This window comes from Molothrus aeneus, chromosome 1 (genome assembly GCF_037042795.1).
Source record: "Molothrus aeneus isolate 106 chromosome 1, BPBGC_Maene_1.0, whole genome shotgun sequence".
Lineage (NCBI taxonomy): Eukaryota > Metazoa > Chordata > Aves > Passeriformes > Icteridae > Molothrus > Molothrus aeneus.
This window is the reverse complement of record NC_089646.1, coordinates 114,234,631-114,260,812: the sequence shown is the minus strand read 5'-3', so window position 1 is coordinate 114,260,812 and position 26,182 is coordinate 114,234,631. Positions and strand designations below refer to the sequence as shown.

The window sequence follows — 26,182 nt, the reverse complement described above, 5'->3', positions numbered from 1 at the left end:
AAAAATATTTTGGTGTGGTTATATGAGACACTGAATGCTGATCTCTTGAATAAGAAAGCTGTTATGTACAAATTGCTTTAGGAAAAGCAATTAAAACAGAAGTTTAAAAAATCATCAGAACAGGCTAATACTGGAAAATTTCCATAATACCATTTCAAACTACCTTGTGCTACACCTTGGCAGCCTGTCTAGCAACTTTATGTAACACTAACTATTACCTCCTACTCCCTGAGCAACTATTCCCTCTCACTTCCCAGAGCTCTTTGGTAGGCTAAAGGAAATGGTTTGAAAGACAAAGTTACTATCTAGAGCTTTTTTCTTCTTTTTTTTTTCAGTCTTAAAATAAAATAAAGCCTGTAGTGAACTACTGGCCAGTGCTGAACTGTTAATGTTTTCCTACAAGTTGCTAAAGCACAGTGTAGCTTTTATGTTTAAGGCTTTTGAGAAGCTGTTTTCAAGAATAGCTGAGGGGTTGGTTCTTCTCTTCATGCCCTCCAGGATAATAAGAAACCACAAGAAGGATGCAAAAATGGTGGGTTTGGTCCTTTTCAGTTTCTCAAAGGTGTAAGGAAAGCAGAGCCCATTAATCTTTGTAGTGGTGATAATCAGAGATTCCCCTGTTCCACATGAAGCTACCATGGAATAGAACATCAGCAGTTTGTTTTATCTAAATCACTGCCATACTACTAACTTCAGAGTAAGTGTTTATTAAAATTAGAAATCACCATACAATAGAAACTATTTACATATTTAACTGACAGTCTGTTTAAACTGCACAGTTTGACTGAAGGAAGCCCTTGGAAAGAAAAGCCATGAATACTTCTGCTGCTGAGCTTCAACTGCAGGCACACTGAAGCTTTCTCAGAAAAGTTTTGAGCTTCTGCAAAGTACCATTTGCCTAAATAACTGGGCTGAAGGATGGCAAAGATGTGTACTGGGTTTCAGCTCTAAGAACCAGTGTCACTTTGAAAAAGAAGTAATCTATGCTGTGCTGTGGTTACACTGCAAGTGCACTGGCTTGCTCATCTGTTTGGGTAAGTAATTTGATAGAACAATTCCATGTAAAGAGCACAGCAACTTGCCTTCACTTTAAGAATTAGATTTGTAATACTAAGCGACAAATGACAGTGTTACTGCAATATAACTTGATATCTCATTGCATGATATCTCATTGCATGTTTCCACAAATTGTTTTTGATAGTGCTAGAGCTAGTTTTAGCTTTCAAACAGATTTGAGGTTAGTTGATTAAAGCAGCAAAAATATAAGGAATATTCTTGAATAACCACAGAGGATTAAAAATGAAGATTAAAATATTTTCACTGGTAACATTTTCAGCAACCACAATGAAGGTATTAACTTCCTTCAAAGTCCTGTGCTTTTCCATGGACTTCAGAGGATGACTTTGGCCTTGTGGGAAGCTGAAGCTTGAACACAGAGTGAGGTGTGCTGCCATGTCTGCAGTCATGTGTGTTCCTCTTGCACTTCTGTATCTGATGCTTTCGTAATGCTTTGAAAATTATTTTAAATTTAGGGTTTTACAGCAGAAAATCAGAACTTTTTTCAGTGTAAAGAATTACATACATAACTCTTCCTCAAAGGAAACCTTGACACTGTTTAGAAGCCTTACAAGAGGTGACAGTATGCCTGATAGTAATGTGAAATAACAAGGATATAAAAATAATTTTTGCTATATGCTGTATTTCAAAAAACATGATTTAAGAACGTCACCATGCCTTAAATCTTTGTGACTTTTTGTTTTGAAAACAGCTGTTCATGCATCTTCTCAACCCTTTTATCAATGTCTCCTTGTAACATATTGCATGATTTAGATCCTAAGAAGGTCTTGTCAAACTGTACCAGGGCATGACTGCTTTCCTTCCTTCTCCCTCCCCACCCCAAAAAGCCTGTTTGCTTTGGGGTGTTTCTACAGATGCAAAACACAGAGCCTTTAAGGAGAACTTGAAGCTTTAGAGGAACTGCTTTAACTAAATAAAAACATTATTTCTCTGCAGAATTATTCTTCAGCATTTCAGCTTCCACACTCTGTTAAGACATCTGAATGCATGAAGTAACTGGTTTGAGCAGTCTCTTCTAAAGATAGTCTGTGCCAATGATCTATGGCAATAGAAAAAGTGTTCTTTGTTCTACGGCTGCTGTTGATACTGCCCTTCTGTTGCTGTGTAGAAGTCATCGAGCACACTCTGTAGGTAATCAAAGGTTGGCCTCTCTTCTGCTTTGTCTTTCCAGCATGTTTTCATGATATCATAAAGCTCAGCTGGGCAGGTTTCCATGCGTGGCATCCGGTACCCACGCTGAAGAGCAACCATCACGTCAGAATTGCTCATACCTTCAACAAAAAACAAAGAAGAAAGATTTGATGAAATTATCTCCATTCCTAGAGAAGTTATTTTTTCTTTTTTTTACTTCACTCTAAAGATCTTCACCCACTAGTTTAATATCTTTGCTACTTATTAAAGGTAGATCCTACCATGAGTTCAATAATGGTCGAGGTATGTACCAGCAATGAGGGACTTGCTCTGAAAATCCTGGTGGGAACATTTCCATTACTGCACCACAACCTCTTTAGTGTCAAGTCTAACAAAACTGTGAGAAAAATCACAATTCTTGTCTCCAGAACCATCTCTGCTCTGTTTTTCTTACCAATCCTGTCTCCATTTATTCTGCTTCCTGTGGTGGTGTGATTCCCAGCAAAAGCCTGCCCTGGCACCAGCCTTCATCTCTAGCTGCAGAGCTGCTGCGCTGCTTGCTGGAGACCCATCCATCCTGAGATGGAGAGCAGCCCCTCTGTTTGACCACACTGCAGTCAGCCTGCCCAAAATTTCAGGATTTCTTCTACATCGGCTTTTGTGTAAATGCTGCTGATTGAAAGATACTGGACAGCCACTCATTAAATCATTCATTGTAATAGGCAATTTCCCCTCTTGTCCTACTCCTGTCATGCAAAACCTTCTTGCCAGCTATGCTGAGCTTTGCTTTTTTTCCCTGCTATGGTTTTCTTCTGGAGGATAAGAACTGTAAGTACCAGCAGTGCATCTGCATCTCACATGCCAGCTAATGGCACATGAGCGTCCTGCCCTAGACTCCATCCTTCTCCCCCTTTTTTAAATTTCCTGTCACCCTTCCCCCCTTTAGCAAACCCTTGAGAAACTGGTTCTTAGAACAATTTCAACACCTACTTTCATAAGGCCAGCTATGCTAGGGGCAGCTTTTGCTATTTTAGGCTCACCACTTCCTACCCAGAAACCTGCCTTTGGGCTTATCCCTTCCTCGGCAAATCTAATCTAACCATCCCAGTGGTTGCATTGCCTTCTCTGGCACAGACTCTTTTCTGTACTCAGTGATGCTGTTTGTTCTGATGGCTGGGCATGCAGAAAGCATCTGTGCTTCAGCCTAGAGATTCCTGCTCACCAGAGAAGGCTTTCCCTTTTGGGAAGGGTATCCCAGACCTCTCAGCCACTCCTCAGGCTAAATGCTCCATGTGGTGCAGTTCTGCCCAAGACTACAGCTCCTCCAGGTTTTTTTTCTCAGGCCATTCAGCCTCTGCTCAGGTCCATGCAGGACAGCCTCCTGCACCCCCCAGCTCCCCAGAGGGCAGGGAGAGCAGCTCTGCTCGGCTGACAGGAGGGAGGATGGGTCCTGCTCTCAGCCAGGGCAGGAGTGGAGGTGCAGATGCGGTGCTCCCCTGACCCCTCGGCGCAGCTCTGCTGCTGCAGACTCTGCAGACCTTTGCATGTATTATCTGACTGCTGTGGCTGTGAGTTGAGCCACTTGGCAAGTAAGGACACACTTGAATTACAACCAAATGACAACTTTATCCAGTATAACTACTTGGATTATTCAAGATGACCATAGTTCCTATAGTTGACTTCAGCTCAAGCTTGTTGGCTTTAAGCTTTTCCAAAAATACCCTCAGCCATGTAATCTGAGTCTGGATCAAAGTGCTTACTTTGGGCACATCTTTTGTATTTTCAGTTCCTCTTTGGAAGGAGAAGGGAAGTTTTCCTGAACTAACACTGCCCATTTATTTCAGTGAAGTACTTCAAAGTAGGGGAAGGGCATGTTGTCACAGAATAAGGAATTACTGCTATATAGAGACAAATTAAATACAGGAAGAAATTCAATAAAGTATTTTATAGAGAACAGTGACTGGACTGCCTGAACCTCAAGAAATTGGATTGTACATAATATATGCAGTAAAACAGTTATTCCTACCCTACACAATCTTAGTTAACCGTGCTGCTATATGAAGACTGCTGCTACTGGGCTTTTGTGCAGAATGGGGATGATGTTTGGGGTTTAAGTACTTCATAGGATTGTGCTTAGATCTGCTGTCTGCAGGACTGATTGTTACCTTGTGAATGCTAAGGACAAAGACTGTGTTTTAGCTTCCCTGCAGGAAAAAGATCTGTTTAACATCCATTTAAGTACAGAAGCAAAAAATGAAAACATTTTTAAAGCAAATACGTCATGTACATACTTCCATGTGTTTGGGGTTTTATTTAAAACAAAAAGGGTTATCCTCAGTCCAAACAGTATTCTCCAAATAGCTACTTGTTTAAAAATTGTTTCAATTTTTTTCTTTTCAGCTGTCTTACCATATCTACATCCTAATCAGTGACAGAAATATATCCCACACACGTATTTATCACACTTACACCCTCTTGAATGCTAAAGTTTTGGTACATGTCTGTTAATTAATGCTGTGGTACCTGTTAGGTTTCACAAAGACATATTTCTTTATATTAAGGCCTGGGAAATGATGTGAACAGATTGGTATGGAAGAGGAATCCCACTGTACAGAAAGGGTCATATCTTGTGAAGAGTTCCAGGCATAACTGGAATGCAATTATGGATGCTGCCAGTATTGGCATACTATGTAATCACCCAGAAATCAGGTTTTAACTACCAATTCAACTTTTGTGCCCAGAGAATCAGATACTTGTTTTAAATTTCAGAGGTAGTTCCTGAAACTCTAGTTCCACTAATGGCTTTGAGTTTCTCAGGAGGAGAAACATCTGTTGGAATTTAAGAACAAAGATCACAAAAGCTCCAAATTTCTTGGCTAGAAATGCTTCCTACCAACTTGAGTACAGGTATTAGCTACCTGCCAATTTCAATGCAGCTCTGTGCTGAATACTCTGGTTCCTAGAGCTGCTTAATAATTGAAAATGATATTTTGAAGCATTCCCACTAGAAGTGAAAAATCAATTTACTGTTTCTGTCCAGTTGTTACTGGTCACAATCCATCACCAGGTTACTATTGCCATGCTGGGGTAATTTGCCCAAATCTGTCACATCTCTTTGTGTAAAGTAGATTGGTCACCCATGTATTTTGCTGTGATTCTGGTGCTCAGAAGCAACTTTCAGGCTAATAGGCTATTTCCATTTATACTTCTATTTAAAATAGATGTATATCTCTCATCCATTTTAATGCAAGCAATACTTGCAAATATTAAAACAAAATACCTGCAACATTAAAATCTTCTAATATGCAGTCAAGAGCCTTCCACATGTACCTGCTGGTTGATAAATGAATCCACAGGGCACGGAGTATTTATGGTGCTCATAGAAATGCTCCCACATTTAAAAAAAATATTGCCCAGACTTCCCCTAGAAGAGAAATTTTCCCACAGCAGTGCAGCAGTACAGCTTGACTTTATTCTTAGAATAGAACCATGATATGGCTTATGAAGGTAAAGAGGGAGCAGATTTAGCTGCAGAATTAAGTACTGGATTGACTTTTTGTATTTTTGTAGTGCTGGTTTCCAGGTCACTTTGTAGGTTTGCTCAGAGAATCACCAGAATTTCTAAGCAGAAATTCTTCAGAAATAATCTTGTGAGCCCAGCTCAGTGCAGGAGCTCTCTGTATACACAGGCAAGTTCTAACTGGGGAAAAAAAAGGCATCTTGACTGTGGGAAGAGCCATGCATTACTTGGCTGCAGACCTCTCCCTTCTGATCCTTCCCATCTCCCTTCCTTGATCCTTCATCCATCCTCCTTAAACAGTGCTTCCATGAGCAGTGTTTAAGAAGAGCTTTGGGAGGACCTGCTATGCTGTCCAGTATTTCATAGCCCTCACCGACAAAGTGACCCAGAGCACCTAGCTGTGCAAGCAGCCCTATCACCTCTTGAAGTTTAAAGGGGCTAGTCTTGAGCTTAAGTGTTTTCCTGGCCTAGAACTGTGCCATGAGAATGTCTGGTTTGGCTCTACCTCTGTATGGAAAGTCACTGTGTTCTTCCATAGCAGTGTAAAGTTGGCTGCCATCACCCCCTTCCCACTGCCCGAGTCCTGTGGGATTTCCCATCTCCCTGTGTCCAGAGGGAGATGGGAAATCCCACAGCCTGCCACTTCAGGGATTTGGGTCTGCCTCTACCATCTCTGTCAGCTCAGGATGCAGAATTCCAGCTGCTCATGAAGTGGTGAAAATGTTTTCACTGTTTAAACAGCAAGAGCTGCTGCACTGGAAGCACTGGGAAAGCTTTGCCTGGATGAAATATCTGGTCTCCCTTTCCTGTCAGGATCCCAAGGTTCTTCTCAGAGATGCCCATGAGATGTGCAGTGCAGGTGAACATGGCTGTACTTTTCCCCATTTGCCCACCAGAGAAGGGAATTTAGGGCAATTCCCCATAACCTCAGTAAGCTCAAATGAATGCAGTCTGTTGCCCAGAATTAATCATCTTTGCCTGACATGTAGCAATTTTTTGTGCATAAAAGACCCCTTCATACAAGGTGTCTCAATGTGCTGGAAGCATGAATATATAATTTTACATTATATATATTTAACATGAATATATATTTTGTTTAACAATGAAAAATGAAGCATGAAGCACATGACCATCTCACAGCTACCCAATGCAGCTGATGTGCACACCTCTGTGGCCTTGTACCTGACTGTAAGGAACAACAAATAGTAAACATTCCTAGTGGCTCATCAACATTGCTTTAGGGTCTGCTGTCATATTTTTTTTAGACTAGGCTAGCACTGACAAATTACTACAGCCTAATTGCTTGTGAAAACACACTTTCTTAGTGTCTTCACATATTATGTTATTGAAGTCCCCAGCAGCTTACAGAGCACTGGACTTGCAGCACTGCATCCTTGCCATGGGACTGTGCTTCTGTCCGCAAAACAGGGATGTCAGAAACACAGGATCTCCATTTGCTGCAGTTGTAACACCTTTAGAACATATAAAAATTACTGTATACCCATGGTCTCCCATTACTCTGCTAAAATTTACCCTGGAGAGGCATGTACCTTACACATACAGTAAGTTTTCAAAACAGTAAGATTACTTGTAAGACATTTTTTCAATCACCAGTGTCACTGCTATCAGATGCCAGCCCTTTCCCTGAATATTTTCTTTGCCTTTTAACACCAAAGTATAAATACAGAGCAAAACCACAGGCCCATACCTGGATAAGGAATCTTTCCATATGTAACAATTTCATACAGGAGAATCCCAAATGACCACACATCAGATTTAATAGTGAAAGATCCATAGTTAATTGCCTCTGGTGCTGTCCATTTAATAGGGAATTTTGCACCTAAAAGAAAGTACAGTCTCAAACAGTCACTTTAATCCATTTCACATTCAGCCACAGATGCAAAAGCAGTAGCAAGATATACCTTAAAAATTCATATCTTAAATTACTGTCTTTCATATCTAACTAACTGATTCCAGAAATTGCCAGATAAAAGCAAACTCCTGACAGTTAAATAAAAACATTCAGGCAGCCTTTGTTGGGAATACTACATTAATTCATTTCACAATGAGGAGTAATACAAGCAGAGTCTCTCTAAGCCCATTTTAGCCTGCTCTAACATCCTGGCACAAAATACCAGGTGAGCTAGGGAACATTTCTGATAGCAGAAAACACATCAAAGAAACTTGACATAAAAATTTATAACCTGATTTAATCAATATACAAAGAAGTTAATTTAATCAATATACAAAGTCCAGAGCTAGCTAAAACCCACAGATATGGGTCTGTACTTCTGAAAACTGCTTAACCAGACCCTTCCTGCTGATCTATTGAATTACTACAACTCAGTGCCTGCTGAAGAGCTCATCTTCCTTTAATCTCAGCTGTAGTGTGTTGCTCTCTTTCTTCATATTTTAGTTCTTCCCCTCTTGCCTATGTTACCAGAGTACCCATCCAGACTGTGAAAACCTTAAAAGGCTGTGTCCTTAAAAGGAGAAGGACAAAACCAGCCAACAAACCACTCTGAAAAGCTACCTATAAGCATGGAAGCAAAAATAAAAACTTTTCACTACAACCAACAATCTTGAAAGGATCCTTGACAACATTAGCAAAACACTCGTGGCCAAACCCAGACATACACCGTTCACAGCAGGCTTTTCCTCTGGCCAGTCCTGACCCTGTCACCTCTCATCCATGTGCTGAACAGGGACATGGCCCAGCCTTCCAGGGCCCCTGCTATGCTGCTGAACATGCAAATTGATGCTGCAGCTACTCAAAGAGCTTCCAAAGTTCTGCTAAAGCTTTTCCTGTTACCAGCAACTACAGCTGCTAGGGTTTCTTCCTTTGAAAGGAGGTCCACAAGGCACTTAAGGATGTTAAGAGAATATAAGATCACAGTTTCTTGGCCTTTAATTCTGTGAGATGGAAGCTGAGAATATACAATTACTTTGTTCAATTTAGGAAAAAATGGTGTGCAGTTAAATACTGTAGATTGTCCTTGTCTTTCAAATTTATTTAAAATAAACTCATCAAAAAGCTTGGGCAGCACAGAAAGGTTATTTGTTTCCTTTACTCATTTTAGAAGTTGGCATTAGAATGCAGCCCCTAGGAAGCTCTTACAGCACTTCCTGTCCTTGGTGACCATATTTCTGTTTGATACAGCATCACCATCTCCCAGAGGCAGAAGCTTTAAAGACAAAAATAAAAATACATACCTTCCCTTGCTGTGTATTCATTGTCTTCGATCACTCTTGCTAATCCAAAATCAGCAATTTTGCACATCAGTAGGTCTGAAACCAGAACATTTGCTGCTCTCAAATCTCGATGGATATAATTTTTTCTTTCTATGTATGCCATCCCTTCTGCAATCTGTAACCAAAAGAACAACTATTTTGATATTTCAATACCATAGAGCTCTATTAGCAGGTCTGATCCTTCTTTCTTCAAAGGTATCAGCAAAGCCACATCCATCTGTTCCTTACTGGTGTCTTTGGAGAATTTTTTAGATGGAAACCAGGAAAGGGGGGATTGCCATGGAAAACCTATGCACAGATCCAGCCCTGCAAAACTCTGCTTATGGTAGCAGGTCTGAAAGAATTATTTGGGTGAGTAACAGCTGGCAGGATTAGAGACGTATGGAAGACATTTCCTGAAAGAAAATATGGAATAAAATGTTCCTAAGATTTCTATTAAAATATCCTTTTTTCCTAAATTATTAACCAGTTTATTTTCTGAATACTAAGAAAATAGAAGGAATTAATGACTTAGGATACAGGTGTTCTGATGAAGCAGGTACTGAAAAGTGACAGCGCAGAGAAAACCCCACAACTTTCTATCTACCCAGTATAAGCCTGGACAACTAGGAAGCAATTACTAAGATAGGGGAAACACCTTTATTTTCTTCTGCAACACGTACCTGTTCGTACATGAGGAATTTTTGGCAACAGCCAGCTCTCAGATAGTATCATAAGTAAATATAGTCTGCATTTCAGCAGCCCAAATTGATTTCCAAACCAAATTAATAACCTCAAAAATATGCAGAGGGGATGATTTTTTTTTCAGGAAAAAAAAATAAAAGAAATTGAGATAATAGAGATAATAGTTTCTAAACTGAGAGCAATAAAACTGATGTGTAGACAGTATTCTGTCCAAAAGTTAAAGCAGAGTTAAGAAAAAAACAAAACCTTGTCTTTGGGAGCCATCAGTTTTTATCTTTCTTGTGAGACTGGTGATGGGACATTCCCAGTCAAGGTTCCACCTGTGCCACAGGTGTCTGGGATGCCTGTGGGGGGGGACAGACCCCTCTTGGCCACATGATTTGGGGAGCACCCACACCCTCAGATCTGCCAGAGGAGCAGGGAGGGTCCTTCAGCAGTGCCAGTGCCTGGCACCTTCCCACAGGCTCTGTGCTCTCCCCCTGAGGAGCAGACCATGCAGGGATCCCTCCCCAGCAGCAGAGGTGCTCCTTTCAGCTGTGCAGTAAAGCAGGCACAGCAGCTGCCCAAACCTGAAGAGGACATGAACATCACTTCTGCTTCTTCGTTTTTAAAAAAGTCCCCGAGGGGTGCTGCCAGGGCACACGCTGCCACCACTTACAACACAAAACCTCACGGTCTTTGTTCCCCTTTTTTGGTTTAAGCAATGGAAAAATAGAGCCACTTGCCCTCCCACTTCCTCCACTGCAAACCTCTTGTTACAGTCAGATACATTCTTCAGAGAAGTGTGACATTGCCCTTGTACAGTGCAGGGGGGTTCTCACACTAAACCAAGAAGAAACTCTGATGAAGAGAATGAGCAACACCTGCATTTCACATTTTCTAGAAGCAAGTCAAACATTTACTAATGAAGGAAGTAGCTGCTAGTGAATAATTGCCACAGAGAGTCTTATTAGGGGCTTACAGACACCATAGAAGAGCAGTATTTAATTTAGAGTCTGCCCTGCCTCTCTCTGCTCCCCATGCCATTACATGGGTTTGGGGAGGAAGCAGAGATGAAGGGGAAGGTTTTGCTTTAAGATTGATGTTGAGTTTGGACTGGCCAGCATGGAAGATACACCCAAAATGCAGACAGGTCTGGTAATGCCACCAAAAATACATCAAACACCATAGAGGAATCAGCTTTCCTCCTTCTTCCCTGCACAGATATAACATTTGGGTGAACTTCTGGATAGGGAATGAAGACTCACTTCACAAAAGAAACATTTGTGATTGTGATATTTAGTTTCCAAGTCCAACAAAGAAAAGCTATTGGAAAGACGATTTTATTTCCTCTTATTTGAGCTAGATTCACTGAAAAATGCAGAAAATTCCAAAGTAGGAAAAAATTAACAGCAAGGAATTTTGAATCAGTGAGGGAGGGGAAACACAGTGACTAAACTGAATTCACACATCTGGTCATGTTAAACCTTTCCTAATAGGAAAAGAAGAAGGAAAAAAATTGAGATTTTTTGATTGAGATGGGTGCCAGAACCCACGTGATAACTCCTAATGATTATTGTTGGATTTTCATTACCAAATGAAATGTTAATGCTAGAGAAATTCATATGAACAAAAGAAAATTAAAGCCTTTTCCCCTCTCTTTTAATGATCATTGGTACCTGTCAAGACTGCTCAGCTACATGTAACATCTATTCAGGAGCGGAATGGGAAAGCTAATTTGGGCTTCAGGAATATCTTTTGTGGCCTTTAAAAGAGAATTCTGCCTACACTGCTCAAGTGTTACTGCCAAGAAGGAAGTAGTTCCCAGTCCCCTTTAATGAAGTACTGACACACACTTTTGAAAAACCCAAATAAAATACTTTCAAAAAAACCCCAAACAAATCTCTACATATTAGGAACTGTGCACCCAGGGTAAGAATGAAAGAAAAGTCCTCCAGGAGACAGTGGAGGTGTTATTGATTTGGACAGGGCTGTCTGTGGTCTGGGATCAACCTTTCAATAGCTGTACCTTTCAATAATGTCCAGATGCATGATAAAATAAAATATACTTCTTGATCACAGAGTTTTCAAAAAGACAGTTCATCTTCCTGTGACTCTTCTTCTGTGAAGAGGGTGTAAACCCTTTTTATCTGGCCATTGAAAACTATTGCAAAAGACACATATCTTCAAATGATACATCAGTGTAATAACAATTTTCAGTTTGCAGCAGTGCTTATCCTAAAGGTGAAGTCAGGAGAGGCTGCAAAATCATATTCCTCTTGTCCCAGTCAAGCAGCTATGTAGTTAAAGCAGATTCACAGAGAAAAAAAATATTATAAAAGTAATGTATATAATTATGCACTGGAACATTAGAGTGTATCATTAAAATTCAAAGAAGCATGAAAAGGAATACACAGTGGAAATATTACAATGCCGAATAAGACTTAAAATTAATTGTAATCTAGGGATGACTTTCCACTATGATTTTTAAAATGTGGGTAGAGAGGAATTAAAACACTGCATCAAAAATCTCTATTTATTTTATTCTAAGTTTACTATTATTTCAAGGGCACTGTAGCCTTGGAAGACAGAAAGAAGTTGCCAGTCAAGCTGCAGATCATAGAAGAATTAATGAAACTATCAGCACTGCATGAGAAAGAAGAAATGACTGTTTTTAGGACAAAGCTTTGACCCTTTAGAAAGTTATGAGTTTGTTTAGTAAAAACAGGTACAGTTCTCCTAAGCACAGCCACCACACATGTGCATCCTACACAGATGGTAATGGATTTGCATAAGAAGCAGGAAGAGTTTACACATACAAAAGGTTTGCTGAATTTGTGTCATATGTTTTCAGCAGATCTAATCAAGCAGGAACAACTATGAATTCAGGAAATGTGAAACAAAGAATTGGAGGCTCTTCTGGTAAATTGCCTCTGAGGCAAGACAGAAACCAGCCAGTAAAACCCTGAGACTTCCAGTTGCTTTAGGAACTGAAGGAGCCAGGCTGGTGCTGACTCCTACAGGAAATGCCACAGATATGCTTGCAAAACTCAGTTTCCCTTAAAACATTCTAATTTCAGAGACCTCTAACATTCATCTCCAATGGATAAACTTGTCTTTGCCAGGGCATAGCTAACATTAAATTCCTCCAGCCCCTATTCATATGCACTGATTAAAACCCAAGAGATACCTTCAGCTCTGTCAGAGAGCAGGCTGCTTTAGAAACTGAGCTGTATCACCTTCCCAGCAGGCATTTTCTTGCCATCTTTTCCACAAACCTGATTTCACAAATCATGACCATTAGTACAGAAAGTAAACCACCAAAGTCCAGACCCCACAGCTGTAAGTTAGGGTAGGCACTAGATGTAAGTGTAACCCAGTAACAGCTATCTCTCCAAAAATCCCCATCAGCAGGTGGGCTCACCTGACCAGACAGCTAAGCCAGTATAGCAGAGCAGCAGTGTATTTCATTACTTGCTTGAAAAGTGCTTACTTTCAAAAAGTTGTTTATTTCACCCAGAGGAGCAGTCCTCATTTTGCAAAGTCAGAATGTTTCACCTCTTGCAAACACTTGTATTTTTTTCAAGACTCTTCAAGGCAAAGGCGCAATGAGCTCAGGAGCACTAAACAACAGCCTGGCAATGCAAACAACAACCCACGGTGCTCTTGACTTGGAAAATCAGCTTCAGCTGGGGTTTCCTGTACAACTGCCTTCTTTACCCAGCTAATGGTCACAGAGACCACATCCTCCTCTCCCTTTCTCCCATTCCCAGTCCCTCCTGTGTCTTGTAAAATCACAGATGGATGAGGGCAAAAAAGCCCTAATGCTCAGCTACCATTTCTTGCATTTTCAGTGTTCCTGAGAATCTTGGATAAAGCAAAGTGCTTTGCCAGAATGGTATGATCAGAGACTAATGAAGAGCTCAAGTGTGTGTCCACCATGGAAAAAAAAAAGCCTGATCTTATCTAAGAATAAGAATCTTCACCTCTTCACCACAAGCTTCCTTCTATGTTAATTTTAAACTCTCCTGAAACATAGCTCTCCAAATTTCTTTCCCCTTTGCTCTGCAGAGAGGCTAACATCACTTCTGTAAAAATAAATTAGTGTTCCATTGGTACAAACCAGAGTCACGCCAAAAAACTACACACCTCTTGTGTTTTCCTTTACACACAGCCTACATTCAGGAAAAGTGTGATCCACAGGTTACCTTAGCAGAGGTCTGAAAAGATTTCTGTCCATCTTTTGCCCTAAAGACCTATCAATTAATTCAGACTGCCAGAGATAGAGAAGACTGGTGGAACATCTGTGTTGGTCAGAGGGAAATCTCTGGTCTGGAACCACACACATGCAGCCTGCAAGTCTATTCCTCACACTCCTGTTATCAGACAGTGGCATTAAGGGCTCTTTACAAATGTGCTCAAAAACCCTACAAATTCTTTCCGTAAGAAAAATCCCAATATCTCTGTTCCAAAGTTTTGTTTGGGCCTCAGCCAGAAATCCTCAAAGAGGCATTCTTGAATATCCCTTTAGGATGCCTGCAAGCCAGTCTCAGGAATTTCTCTGGATGGTCTACATCTTATACGACAAGAGGGACTTCTCACACCACCTGTGCAGCACAAGGTCCTGGCCCCTGGCGCCCAGTGCAGGAGCTGGCTGTGAGGGGTTGCTGTCAGATCAGGGTGACAAGTGATGGCCATTTGAAGTGACCTTCAAAGCTCTGAGAATGGCAATCTCTGACCCTTGTTATCTCAACGTGATTTACCCAAGTTGTACACAGAGTTGCTCTTTAGCTCATTACCCTGTCCAAGCCTTAAATTTCTGAAAACACAGCATTAATTTAAAATGAACACAACGTCCCTAACTCCAATAAAAAGGTTCTGCTGTGAAACCACATGTGCTTTTCTCTCCCCATCTCAGGTCTCCTTTCACATCAGCACTCACAGATATTCTTTGCTCTCTTGAATTCTACACATTATTTTCAAAGCTACCTCTTTTTTGCCCACTGTCACTCATGTCTTCAGACCATGACCTGGGATCCAGCAGGTTTTCTGCATCTACAAAGCTTTTATTCCACTAAAAATAAACTCTCAAGGACAAATTTCCCAAAGAGTTCAGAAAATTTAAAGAGCCTATAGCCACACTAAACCAATAATTATAGGGAAAATAGCTCTTCCATTGAGTCTATGTGAAATAAAAACCTGTATTTGATCTATTGCACATCTACATAACAACATGTGATACATAATATACTATTGAATACAATAGTTTCTGTTGGAAAGGACCTTCAGTGATCATCTAGTCCAACTGCTTTACCACTTCAGGCCACTTTAACCAGAAATTAAAGCATATATCAAGGACATTGACCAAATAAATAACTTTTAAAATATGACAATAATAAACTTTTAAAATATGACAGGTTTGGGGCATTGATCACCGCTCTAGGAAGTCTACTCCTAGGTTTGACAACTTTTTTGGTAATGAAATACTTCCTAATATCTAATCCTATAACTATTTGTATAGCAATAATTACATTAAAATTCATATAATATTCTTATTGTGAATTTTTTGTATAATTTCCTAATGGTTTATTATACCTATTATTGTTTTCCCATCTTTCCTCATGAGTTATAACAAGTTAACATAATAGGGTACAACAATCTGTAAACTCTAATGCATATTAAAAAAAAAAAACCAAAAAAGGTTGGTTAACAATAACCTACCAGAAATGCCATCATTACCTACTACTAACATGAAGTACAACCTGTAAAAGCAGAATTATTACTCTGTTTTTGTTACATGCCTCCCTGGACACCCAGTTCTGATAACTGTCTAAGAAAAAACCCGGGCTCTGGGAGTTTTGATTGAGGCTTTGACACACAAATCACTCCAGAGTCTCTCTTCAGATTTCATTTAAGACAAAGATAACTTGTATATTTTGAAACAATCATCCTGGTTCATAAATCATACATTAGTACCTGAAACACCATTTCACAATAATTCACCTAGGAATTTGAAACCAAGAGGAGTACACTGAGGTTAAGAGGAGTTTGACCAGTTAACCTAACTTAAGAAGTAAAAAAATGACATATTTATTAACTCTGAAAGGATTTGCTAAGCAAAAACTCACAAACTTGCCCTTACACTTTCAATTTGTAGCTGCTTAAATTGAAAGCAGCCTTTTCACAAAGGAAGGCAGCTGAGTACTGCTGCCATGTGAACAGGTCACCAGCAGTATCTAAGAGTTAAGCCTAACCACATATCCCTTTGAAAACTCTTCCATCTACTTCCTCCTTTCAATTAACTGTATTTACTCAAAATTGAACTGTAAATTACATTTTTGTAATGCAAAAATCCTTAGGATAAAATGGCCTAGTATGAATTTCAGACTCTAAGAGAAGTAACCCCAAAAAAATTATTTTGAGCACATTTTTTAAGTTTTACCTGAGCAGAGAAGTCTATTAGCTTTGGAAGCAACAGTTTACTTCCTTCATCACTCTTCAGAAAATCCAGCAAACTTCCTGTTAAAACAGAGAAAGAATAGATCAGTGCATCTTATAACAAAAATAAACGTCACATTGGTTCCCCAATTTTCTGGATAATAAAATTAATGCAGTAAAGTATTTTGATGTTTTTTCAAGCTGACAACAGCAAGACAGTCTCTTTGCATGATTTAATGACAGGAACCCAAATCAGCTTGTCAGACATTCAAGTTTTGCTGTTTCCCTGGCTGTAGAAAACTCCCATGAGATCACACCTCAGTTCAATGGGGCTGAATCTAATAAGCATCCTACTCTGGACCATCAGGAAAGCTGTCTAGGAGAATCACATACATCAATTCTTTCCAAGTCACACAGACTAAGTGCTTCAACATTTGTTCATTAAATTACCAGCAAAATTGCTTGAAAACAGAACAGAAGAAGAAAAACTACTATCCCAGATAATCTGAGAAGGAAACTTTGCATATTTTATGTAGGAATGCTCTATAGAGTCCTTTCCTAGTAGTGCAGCCACCCTTGCAGGACCATTCCTCACTCACCTTTATCAATTCAAGTCCCACATAAGGCAATTCCTAAGGTCTGTTTTAATTGCCTTGCTATGATACTAGAAATAAAAGTTAGGTAGGGAGTCCAAAGGAACCAGAGCTATTCTGGGGGTTATCCTCCAATTCAGAAACAACAGAAAATGCTGCATTTAAGAAAACTGTAAAAATGGTATATCTCACAAATGCAGTAATGAGTCATAAAGTTAAAGCTTCAGCCCATCTTAAGGATAGGTGCTCCTCAGTTTAATATTTGAACATTCAAAAATAACTCTATCATTCCATTCTTTAAAAAGAAAGGGAACTAGTTTAGGAGAAGCAGAAGAGCTCACTAAACTATTGCTTGCAGATTGTCGTGGTTTAACCCCAGCCATCAACCAGAACCCATGCAGCCACTCACCCACTTCCCACCAGTGGGACCAGGGAGAGAATCAGAAGGGTAAAAGGTAGAGAACTCATGGGCTGAGATATAGACAGATTAATAGGAAGATGAAAAGCAAAAACTGTGCACACACAAAAGCAAAGCAAAACAAGGAATTAATTCAGTGCTTCCCATGGGCAGGCAGGTGTTCAGCCATTTCCAGGAGAGCGGGACTCCATCCCATTTAATGGTTACTCAGGAAAACAAACACTGTTCCTCTTTCCTCCTTCTTCCCCCACTTTCTATACTGAGCATGATGCCACATGGTCTGGAATATCCCTTTGGTCAGCTGGGGTCACCTGTCCTGGCTGTGTCTCCTCCCACCCTCCCAAGCACCCCCAGCCCCCTCACCAGCGTGGCAGCACAAAAAGCAGGAAAGGCCTTGGTTCTGTGTAAGCCCTGCTCAGTGATAACAAAAACATCTCTGTATTATCAACTCTCTGTTCAGCACAAATCCAAAACAGAGCCCCATACCGGCCACTGGGAAGAAAATTAACTCTAGCTCAGCCCAAATCAGCATGCAGATGCAATGTTTTTCTCACCTTTTGCCATGAACTCTGTTATAATATAAATAGGCTCTTCTTTGGTCACCACAGCATAAAGCCTAACGAGCTTATCATGCTGAAGTGTTTTCATGAGGTTGGCTTCCTCCAGGAAGGCTTGCACAGACATTGTTCCAGGCTTCAGAGTCTTCACAGCCACTTTGGTACTGTTATGATAATAACCTACAAGGAGGGAACATGATCAGTGCACTGAAGTCACTCTGCAGCTCACAGTGTCCTGACCAGCAGGAATTTGTAATGCAGGTGAGGCTGGATTCCAGGAATAGCTGAGAGCCTGAAAACAAGTGCCAGATGTAGCACAAATATTTATGCTAGAATTCCTTTTTATTTTGCAACTTATACAGCACTGCAGAGAAAAATGATCCATTTCCTATTTTTAGAAATCAGTTATCTGAAAAAAAATAAAGCAAGCAAATGATCTTACTTCATACCAAGTTTCCATTCACAAGTAGCCCCTGAAATACTTGGTCAAGACACATTTCAATGAATGTCCACTTAAATTGCCTCAGAACAATAGAGTCCAAGGACTGCCTGGAAATTTCTGAAGTATCTTAAATCCCATGATTACCCTTATTTCATGCATGCCAGTCTCATGCTTATAATCCTTCCTGTAGCCCTTGGTGCTCAAAATGAAGCATTACGGGAAAGAGCAGCTGAGTGGTTCTCGTGACCACCAAGGACACGCTGCCAGGACTGCAATCCTGCAGTGCTCAGCACGAGATTTAAAATGTGATAACTTCTTATCACACAGCCCATGCCAGGAGTGGAGGAGACTGTGGCTGTGGCTCATTTCTCTGTTTAGCAAACTTTCTAACGTAACATTCTAATTATATAAAAAGCAACTAGCAGTAAAGAGAAAAGCAGCAAATTATTTTCAGATTTAATGTTTGTCAAACAATAAATAAATAAATGTCCAAGTAGCATTAAAAATGTAGAGTAGCAAGCACTGATCCTAAAGTTTATCTTTACCCTAAAGTTTGTCTTGTGAAGTCATATAATTAGAAAAATGAAGAAATAAAAGAGAGAGAAATAGGGATAAAAATGCAACTTTTATCCCTGACCATACCCATTGCAACATGGTAGAAATATTTCTCAGAAGAGGTAAAACCTTCATGACTCAACAAAATAACTCACTTCCGTATTCAGCAACACTCCAGACCATTGCCATGATGGATACACTTCTAAACTGGAATCCACCATTTCCTTATGCTATTTATTGTCCAACAAAAGAAATCAGTGGCAAAACAAGGACCTAGCTTCCAGATCTTAAGTGCTTGCTCTGAGCACTGCATCTTTTTTGAAGAAGGATCATCACCTGAGAAAAGCTACTATGCCACAAAAACCACTAAGCCACTATGCCACAATCATCACCACCTGCATGATTATTAAATCTATGTTTCCAAACATGGTCAGGTGAAACCATACCAAAGACATTTCTCTAAGTTACCTAATAGTAAGAAATTACAGTTACAGGTCAAATTCACTGCCAAAGCTCAGGTATATGATTTATAACTATCAGAATAACAGAAAATAAATATATTTCTCTCTGTTTAAGAAGCAGAAAGACTATTTGTATCATTTCTACTATCCCATTCCATGCCCTAAAACAGAGCATGAGCTCCACTCTCAATTGGTTGAATTCTCTACTGAACATACTAATTAATACAACTATTTCAGTGAAGAAATTATCACCAACACACTAAACATTAACTATGTAACAGGATTTTACATTCACAAAAGATATCCATCAAACTCAGGTCTTTTGTTTCAAAAAAGATAGTTTGCTTTACTACATCATTTCTGTGATACTGAGGTTTTCTGCTGTAAAGAAGTCTACCTTGACTCTCTGTTGGTATTGTATAAAATAAATAGCTGATCTTGGATTTCTCTCTTGTTCATTTACTTCATCATGTATTGGGAGTGATGGGACACCAAAACAAGATGGCCATGAGCTCTATGAGCACACTCTGGTATTTCTAACAACTGCAGAAGAAAATACACTTCCAAAGCACACATTACTTATATTCTAATTCAGAGCTTATTGAATAAGAGAATCTTTTACACCTGAGATGCAAGCAAGATGTGACTCATTAATAAACTACACTATAATCACTGCATTTGCCTTGTTAACTTTCCTCTTAGCCCTGCTTGAGAATTCTCTTCATGGATTATTAATACCACAGAGCATCATGATTCACATCATATCAGTTCTCACTAGGAACAAAAATGCATAAAACATAGACCCTGCTCTTGCAGTGCTGCTCTGCTTCATCACATCACTAAAGTAGCTGCTCAGATGCACTGAACTCCATGGTCTAAAAACCTGTCATACCATGGCAGGAAGGCAGTCTCTTTGCAGTTTTAGCCACTGTTAAGAATCAAATGTGAAGCAAGCACTAGCATGAAAGTCTGAGGATCGTGTGATTATGTCTCACACAATGAGCCATGTTCTTTTTTACATATTAGAATTGAATTCTCCAAAAAAAAATGAAGTGTTTTAGGTATCTATTGTGCAGTTGATTACTATTATTTAGACAGAGAGGTGTCTTGCATAGCCAGGCTGTCCCCAGATTCTTGCATGGGCTTAATCAGGCCAAGGTGTGATATGAACTTGGAATAGACAAGTGAGGTTGAGCCTACCATTTCTGAACAGGACTGAAGATGCAGAGCTTTGTGAACAAGCCTCTATGCAGCTTTCTCCTTCCTCTGCTTTTCCAGTAATTCCCTGCAGGGTATACTGGAACAACTTGTTGGAGCTATGGAGATCTGACACTGCTAGAAGGCAGATAATGGCTGGAGCAGTCACTGTTGGAGGAGGTACTGGGAAAGAGTCTGAGGAACAGCAGCTTCTCTGCATCCAACTGCACATCAGCACCTCACTCCTTCACCTCCTACAGCCATCGTTCAGCTGCAGAGCAGAATAATGCAGCAGCAGCTCCATCTCTCACTCATCTCCACACAGCCCATTAAATGTGAAGGCAGAAAGCCCAGGCTGCACTGATGACCAAAATGCACACATAAACACTAACTGGGTAGCCTAAACCCAGAAAATCTCTATAAAATGCATAAAATTGCACTTGTATTGATAGAAAAAATAAAGGCAAACTGTTAGCAACTTTTCTCTGTGTAACAGCAACTCTTTCAGAGCTGGAGGAGATTCACCAGCCCATTCCACAAAACAGATTTTCTGCACAGGTCGTACAGGAACACAGCCAAGTGCTGGGGGCATATGGAGGCCTGCCTTTTGTTCCTAGGATTTTCTTACTCTTTCCATAATATAAGTTAATTTCCTCCAAACTGTTCAAGAGGAAGATGTCCACATGGATGCTCAGAGAGTAGTTATAGAGATACTAAAAAGAAAAGACCATAAAAGCTATAATTGCATATCTTCACATTGCAGTATCAGCATTATCTCCATATCCCTATACCTCTCAGAAACACAGAAAGGACCTGTGAAAAACATCTGTATCCAACACCTCCAGGGACACCTAGAGCTGGCTGTCCAGGAATTGTCCAGTTGGCTTTTGATTCTCTCCAAGAATGGAGACTCCACAACCTCTCTGGGCAGCCTGTGCCATGCTTGGCCACTCACACAGTGAGTGTTAGGAAGGAACCTCTGTGTTTCAGTGTGTGCCTGCTGCCCCTGGCCCTGTCACTGGGCACCACTGAGAAGAGCCTGGCTCCATCCACCTTGCATACCTCCTGCAGCTCTTAGCATACACTGATAAGATCCTCCTAAGCCTTCCTTCAAAAGAGAGGTGCTCCAGTCCCCTCATCATCTCTGTGGCTCTTTGTGGGATACTGTCCAGTAGCTATACAACTTTCTTTACTCAAAAGCACAATTCCTCTGAGTGGGACACTGTTCCCTCTGAAAGCACAATTCTAAGTATCCTTTATCAAGAAGAAATTTATTTAGTAATGGAACCATGGAACAACATTTCTAATTCACATGATCGCTGAAAACCAATTTTGTTCTCTGCGAGGAGGCAGTGTAAGAACCAGCTCTCAAATCAGGAGAGCACAGCAACCAGATTATTGCTCAGTACTCCTACATAACTCCCTGGGTGATCATTGCAATACACAGGGTTTGCTGATACCCTGCACCACACAGCTGACCCAATATGCTTTTCCATCTTGAACTTCCTTGGTTCTAAGATGAACCATGCTCCTGATTTGAGAGGATCTGTGCCATGCAAATCATCTTCTTTCGCTTCAGAAAGAAAGCAAAGAAGAGGAAATGCAGCGATTGCTTTCACAGTACATTAGTTTTTCTCACAGTGCAGCAATTCAGACATAGGGCTCAGGCCCAGTTTAGATGTTAAAATAATGACAAAAACAAGAGGAAGCATCTTGAAGCAGAAACACCCTTTTAAAGTTTTATTATTTTCTGTGTCTATGTGCAGAAGTAGTCACTTCCCAAAATGATCTGCATTTTCAAGCAGGTGATTAGCTCCTACCACAAAGTCTTCCACAGTGTTTCAGTGTAAGTTAAACATTTCTTGCCCTGGTTTATTAGGCAGAAATAACTGCACAATGGTTGACACTTGTCCTGACTAGTATCTAAATTGTCATTCATGTATATCATAGCTAGAGGGTTTCTTAAACCTCCTCTTGTGAAGGCAGATAAAAGGCTGAATTTGGATATATTACATTAGAGATGTGTTGCTTGCACTTTTTACATGATTTATACCAAAAGATTGCACCTAAGACTCAGTTAGAGCTTTCTGATTGACACTGTAGTTGAGTGTGTTTAATTTGCCACTCAAACTGCACCAGTCTGTGCTTTGCTATTCTAAATGAGAGCATCTCTTCAAAGCAATGACATTCCTGTCAGACTGACACACTCCCATGGATTATCAGAGACCACTTCATAGCCTTGTGTCTTCTAGACAGCTTTGGGACACACTTTTAAGTTGCTCAGAAATGCTCTGCCCATAGAACCTTAGGTCTTAAAATTAATAATGATCATCATCACCATAATCTGATCTTTTATTATAACAAGTTTATTCCTACTTAAACATAACATCCCAAAAAACAGATTTGGGGAAAGGCTAAGAGAATACTTGGCCTGAAAAAACATCTTAATGAAGACTTTGGGAGGAAGATATAGTTTACCTCAATTAAGATGCTAACTGGCAAAAAGTGTGTAAGCAATGAATAGTACACAGAACATGCAATGAAGAAGCCAAAAGAATAATCTGATGTCAGAAAAAGCAGCATTTCAAAAGCAAGATGATTAAACCATTTCCACAGAATGTGACACTGGGCATAGCCTCTTGCCAGTAGGAAGTCACTAAGGCTGAGGAAATATGCTTGTAAGCCAACAAAGCAGGTTATTCAGGTTGCAATAATTAATGCTATCATTTTCTGCTGGGCATATATTAATGTTTACAACTTGTAAGTCTTATGACAGTTTTATTACTGCCTGATGAGTCAAGGTATGGGCTGTTCAATCTCCAGTCTTCTTACTACATGAATCACCCATTTTCTGAGCAGCACCCTGGCAGACAACACTCTTAGGTTAAGTCTGTTCCCTTTCTTCACCCAACATTTCTTCATCCAGTATCATGCACTACATTGCAGGAGGCATCTTCTTCATAAATGGACTATGATATCTCTATCCACAGTTCACTAAAAGACACTGTTTCTTTCTATTTCATATTCTTTAACACTTTCTGATTTGAAACAAAGTTCTGAGAGGCTCATTGGTTTTGAGATTCAGGAGCTGCATCTTACTATAATCTTGTATTTCTGCCTCAAAACATAACAAAAGACTCTATTGTCCTTGACTTTCTAAATTACAGTGCTTACTCACTATTCTTTTCCTTTAAAAGACACTGAAAGGATTTGTTCCACTTCCTTGTCAGGTATCTACCCCCTTTCACAAGCCCTCTCTCCTCACAAGAAGATATATTCTGGGCCTGATTTTGCTGTTTTACAAGTATACAGGATCAGGTTCATGTCCACTATGTTTTTTTGAATGACTCTGAAACAACACTTCCTTCAGAGTTAAATACTCATTTCAAAAGAATAAACTTACCCATCCAGACTTCTCCAAACTGACCAGCTCCAAGTTTCTTCACCAATTTAATCGATTCCCGTGGAATTTCCCATGCATCTTTATCCCATGGTTTTTGAGGTTTGGGACTAATACAAGCTTTTTCCAACTTTCTGCATAAGCCATCTGATTGCCCTGGTTTTCAAAGGAAAAACAAAATACAAAATACATTACACTCCTGTGCTGCATGACTTGAGACAAACATTGCTGAATTGCACCAGCCAGCCCACAATAATGTTCAAAATACCAAGATGCTATGATGAAAATGTAGCCTTTCTGGTGCTTTCACAGAAGTTTAGGTGCCTCTGATCTGAAATTTCACATTAAGAGACAAATTTAATAAAAAAGTATTACATGCATCTGGCTACTGTCAGATTATTAAGGGGTTTTAGTACAATTTGCACCAAGTAAGTACAATATCAGATCTTATTCCTGACACTATGTTGATTAAGATGTACAATGGAGTCAGGTTTGGAATCTGTATTCTCATTTTGTCATTAAATTTTCTTGCCCCATAGTTTCAGACAGATGTGCATGCAAGCATAAGTAGGTCAACATTATTTTTTCTCCAGACACTGACCAGCTATAACTTTTATATGAATGTTGAATAATTCTCAGGTTTTCCAGCTGTGCTGAACAGCTAGCACACATATCTAACTATTCAGAAAAATTTCATGGCCAAGTCCTCAGAATGGCTTTGAAAAATTACTATGTGATTTTATGTCCTACATTTTATTGTCCTGTCTTTATTTCCAGGTACAAGATTAAAAAAACCCTGAATTTTGGAGCTATTCAGCAGGAGGTTATACAGAATGAGAAGCCAGTTTTGCAGCTAAAACATAGATAGACTTGTCCCTTCCTCTATCCACCCTTTCTTTTTTAAAATAAATATATACATTCTATGTGGGTGCAATTTTATTTCTTTGAAGTATATGGAATATTTCTTCCTTTAAAAATTGATAATTAAAAATCCACATTTACAGGAAAAAGAAAACCAATTTCACACTCAACACTAGGTACAAGACAACATTCACAAGTCTATATGTATTTCTGCTAATTATGAGTAAAAATTTACTCTCAAAGAAAATATTATTTACAATGTAGGCAATTCTTATTATAGCTTCACATCACCCTAAGTTTGATGAATTGTGTTATAAAGCTAGTTTTCATTTCACAATGGTATGCCACAGAACAACCAGCACTAGATCTGGTTATGGTAACAACAATACTTGAGTTCCAATCAGTTTTACTTTATCTTTGATAACATGCATGCTCAAGTTATTTAGGAAAAAAAAAAAAGAAAAAAGAAAAGCTTTGAAAGAAAAGAAGAAACCATTTATTTTCCTTCACAGGAAATAATGGCTGCATTCTAATAAGTACTTCACTAAATGATTTAACTTACTTTGGTAATGTTTGATCATATCATTGATGTTAGGAAAAGTTATTCTTGGAGAGATGTAAAACCCTCCATTGTCTAGACTCCTGATTTTGTAGTGCTTAATAACGTCACCATGCTCTGGATCATAGTCCCGTATGGAGAGGGAATAGCTGCCTGTGGATAAAGAAGGAACCCTCATTAACACATAGCAAAAATCTACAGAGTCCACACATGCACAGTTGAGCCTAAGAAAATCACCGATTTGTCTGCTTTTCTTTTTGCTCCCTTATTTCCTCATAAAGCATTTTGCAATCCACAGGAGGAAGTTAGCAAAAACCAGCCCTGAACTGGTCACCAAAATGCTTACGGTCACACTTTCTTTTTCAATCTTATTCGACAAACTCACTGGTTCCATATTCCAGGCAGCTCCACAGTCAGTGCCCAGCATTGCAGAAAGTCCCCCAGCTCAAGTAGACGTAGCTGGGAGAGCAGGACTGTGGCTGTCACCCTGCTCAGGCAAAAGCTGAAATCTGGAGATCAGCATTTTGAAAAAGGAACATGCTGGATGTCATGGGCCAGCTAGCAAAAGGATAGTTTGGAGATGGCTTCAGGCATAGAGGAAGGAGAGCAGATCTGCTGATCTGTCGATCCCTAGGCAGTCCTAGGGAGCCTAACATATTCTGGGATTTAAATTGGGGCAGGAGAGCATCTACCTTTAACTACAGCACTCTTTGTTTCTTCTACTTGTACGATTCTCACACATTTTCAAAGGATAAAAAAGGATCTCTCCCCCTTATCTCTCCTCACACACATATCCAGTGATTCTGGGGGGTACTTTCCCATACTCTCAGTACCTTATGTAGAATTTAGGAAACTTCCTTTGAGAACTTCATTTAGGGGTCTTCAGCTGAGAGCACAATGATACGGGCCCATTACAGATGATACCTAGTCAAGAATCTGCAGTATTAGAGCCAAAAAAGCTAGCCTGTGGAGAGGCATGACCTGCTGAAAGGCTTCATGTGTCTTCTTCTGCAGGATGCAGTGTTACAGCATCCAGCTGGAATATCCATCCAGACTTA

The 26,182-nt window shown here is 39.8% G+C and overlaps 1 protein-coding gene across 3 annotated transcripts in view; it reads right to left on the bottom strand.

Moving 5' to 3' along the window:
• Positions 1–691: 691 nt before the first annotated feature.
• Positions 692–26,182, bottom strand: part of LYN (LYN proto-oncogene, Src family tyrosine kinase) — a 48,997-nt gene continuing 23,506 nt past the window's right edge. For all 3 annotated transcript variants that reach the window (XM_066546730.1, XM_066546740.1, XM_066546721.1), the window contains exons 7-13: positions 25,128–25,277; positions 23,708–23,860; positions 17,647–17,829; positions 16,086–16,162; positions 8,942–9,095; positions 7,437–7,568; positions 692–2,348 (exon numbers count right to left, since the gene is read on the bottom strand). In XM_066546730.1, coding sequence (XP_066402827.1) covers positions 2,146–2,348; positions 7,437–7,568; positions 8,942–9,095; positions 16,086–16,162; positions 17,647–17,829; positions 23,708–23,860; positions 25,128–25,277 — 1,052 coding nt within the window. In that variant the 3' untranslated portion in view covers positions 692–2,145. The remainder of the gene's footprint in view (positions 2,349–7,436; positions 7,569–8,941; positions 9,096–16,085; positions 16,163–17,646; positions 17,830–23,707; positions 23,861–25,127; positions 25,278–26,182) is intronic.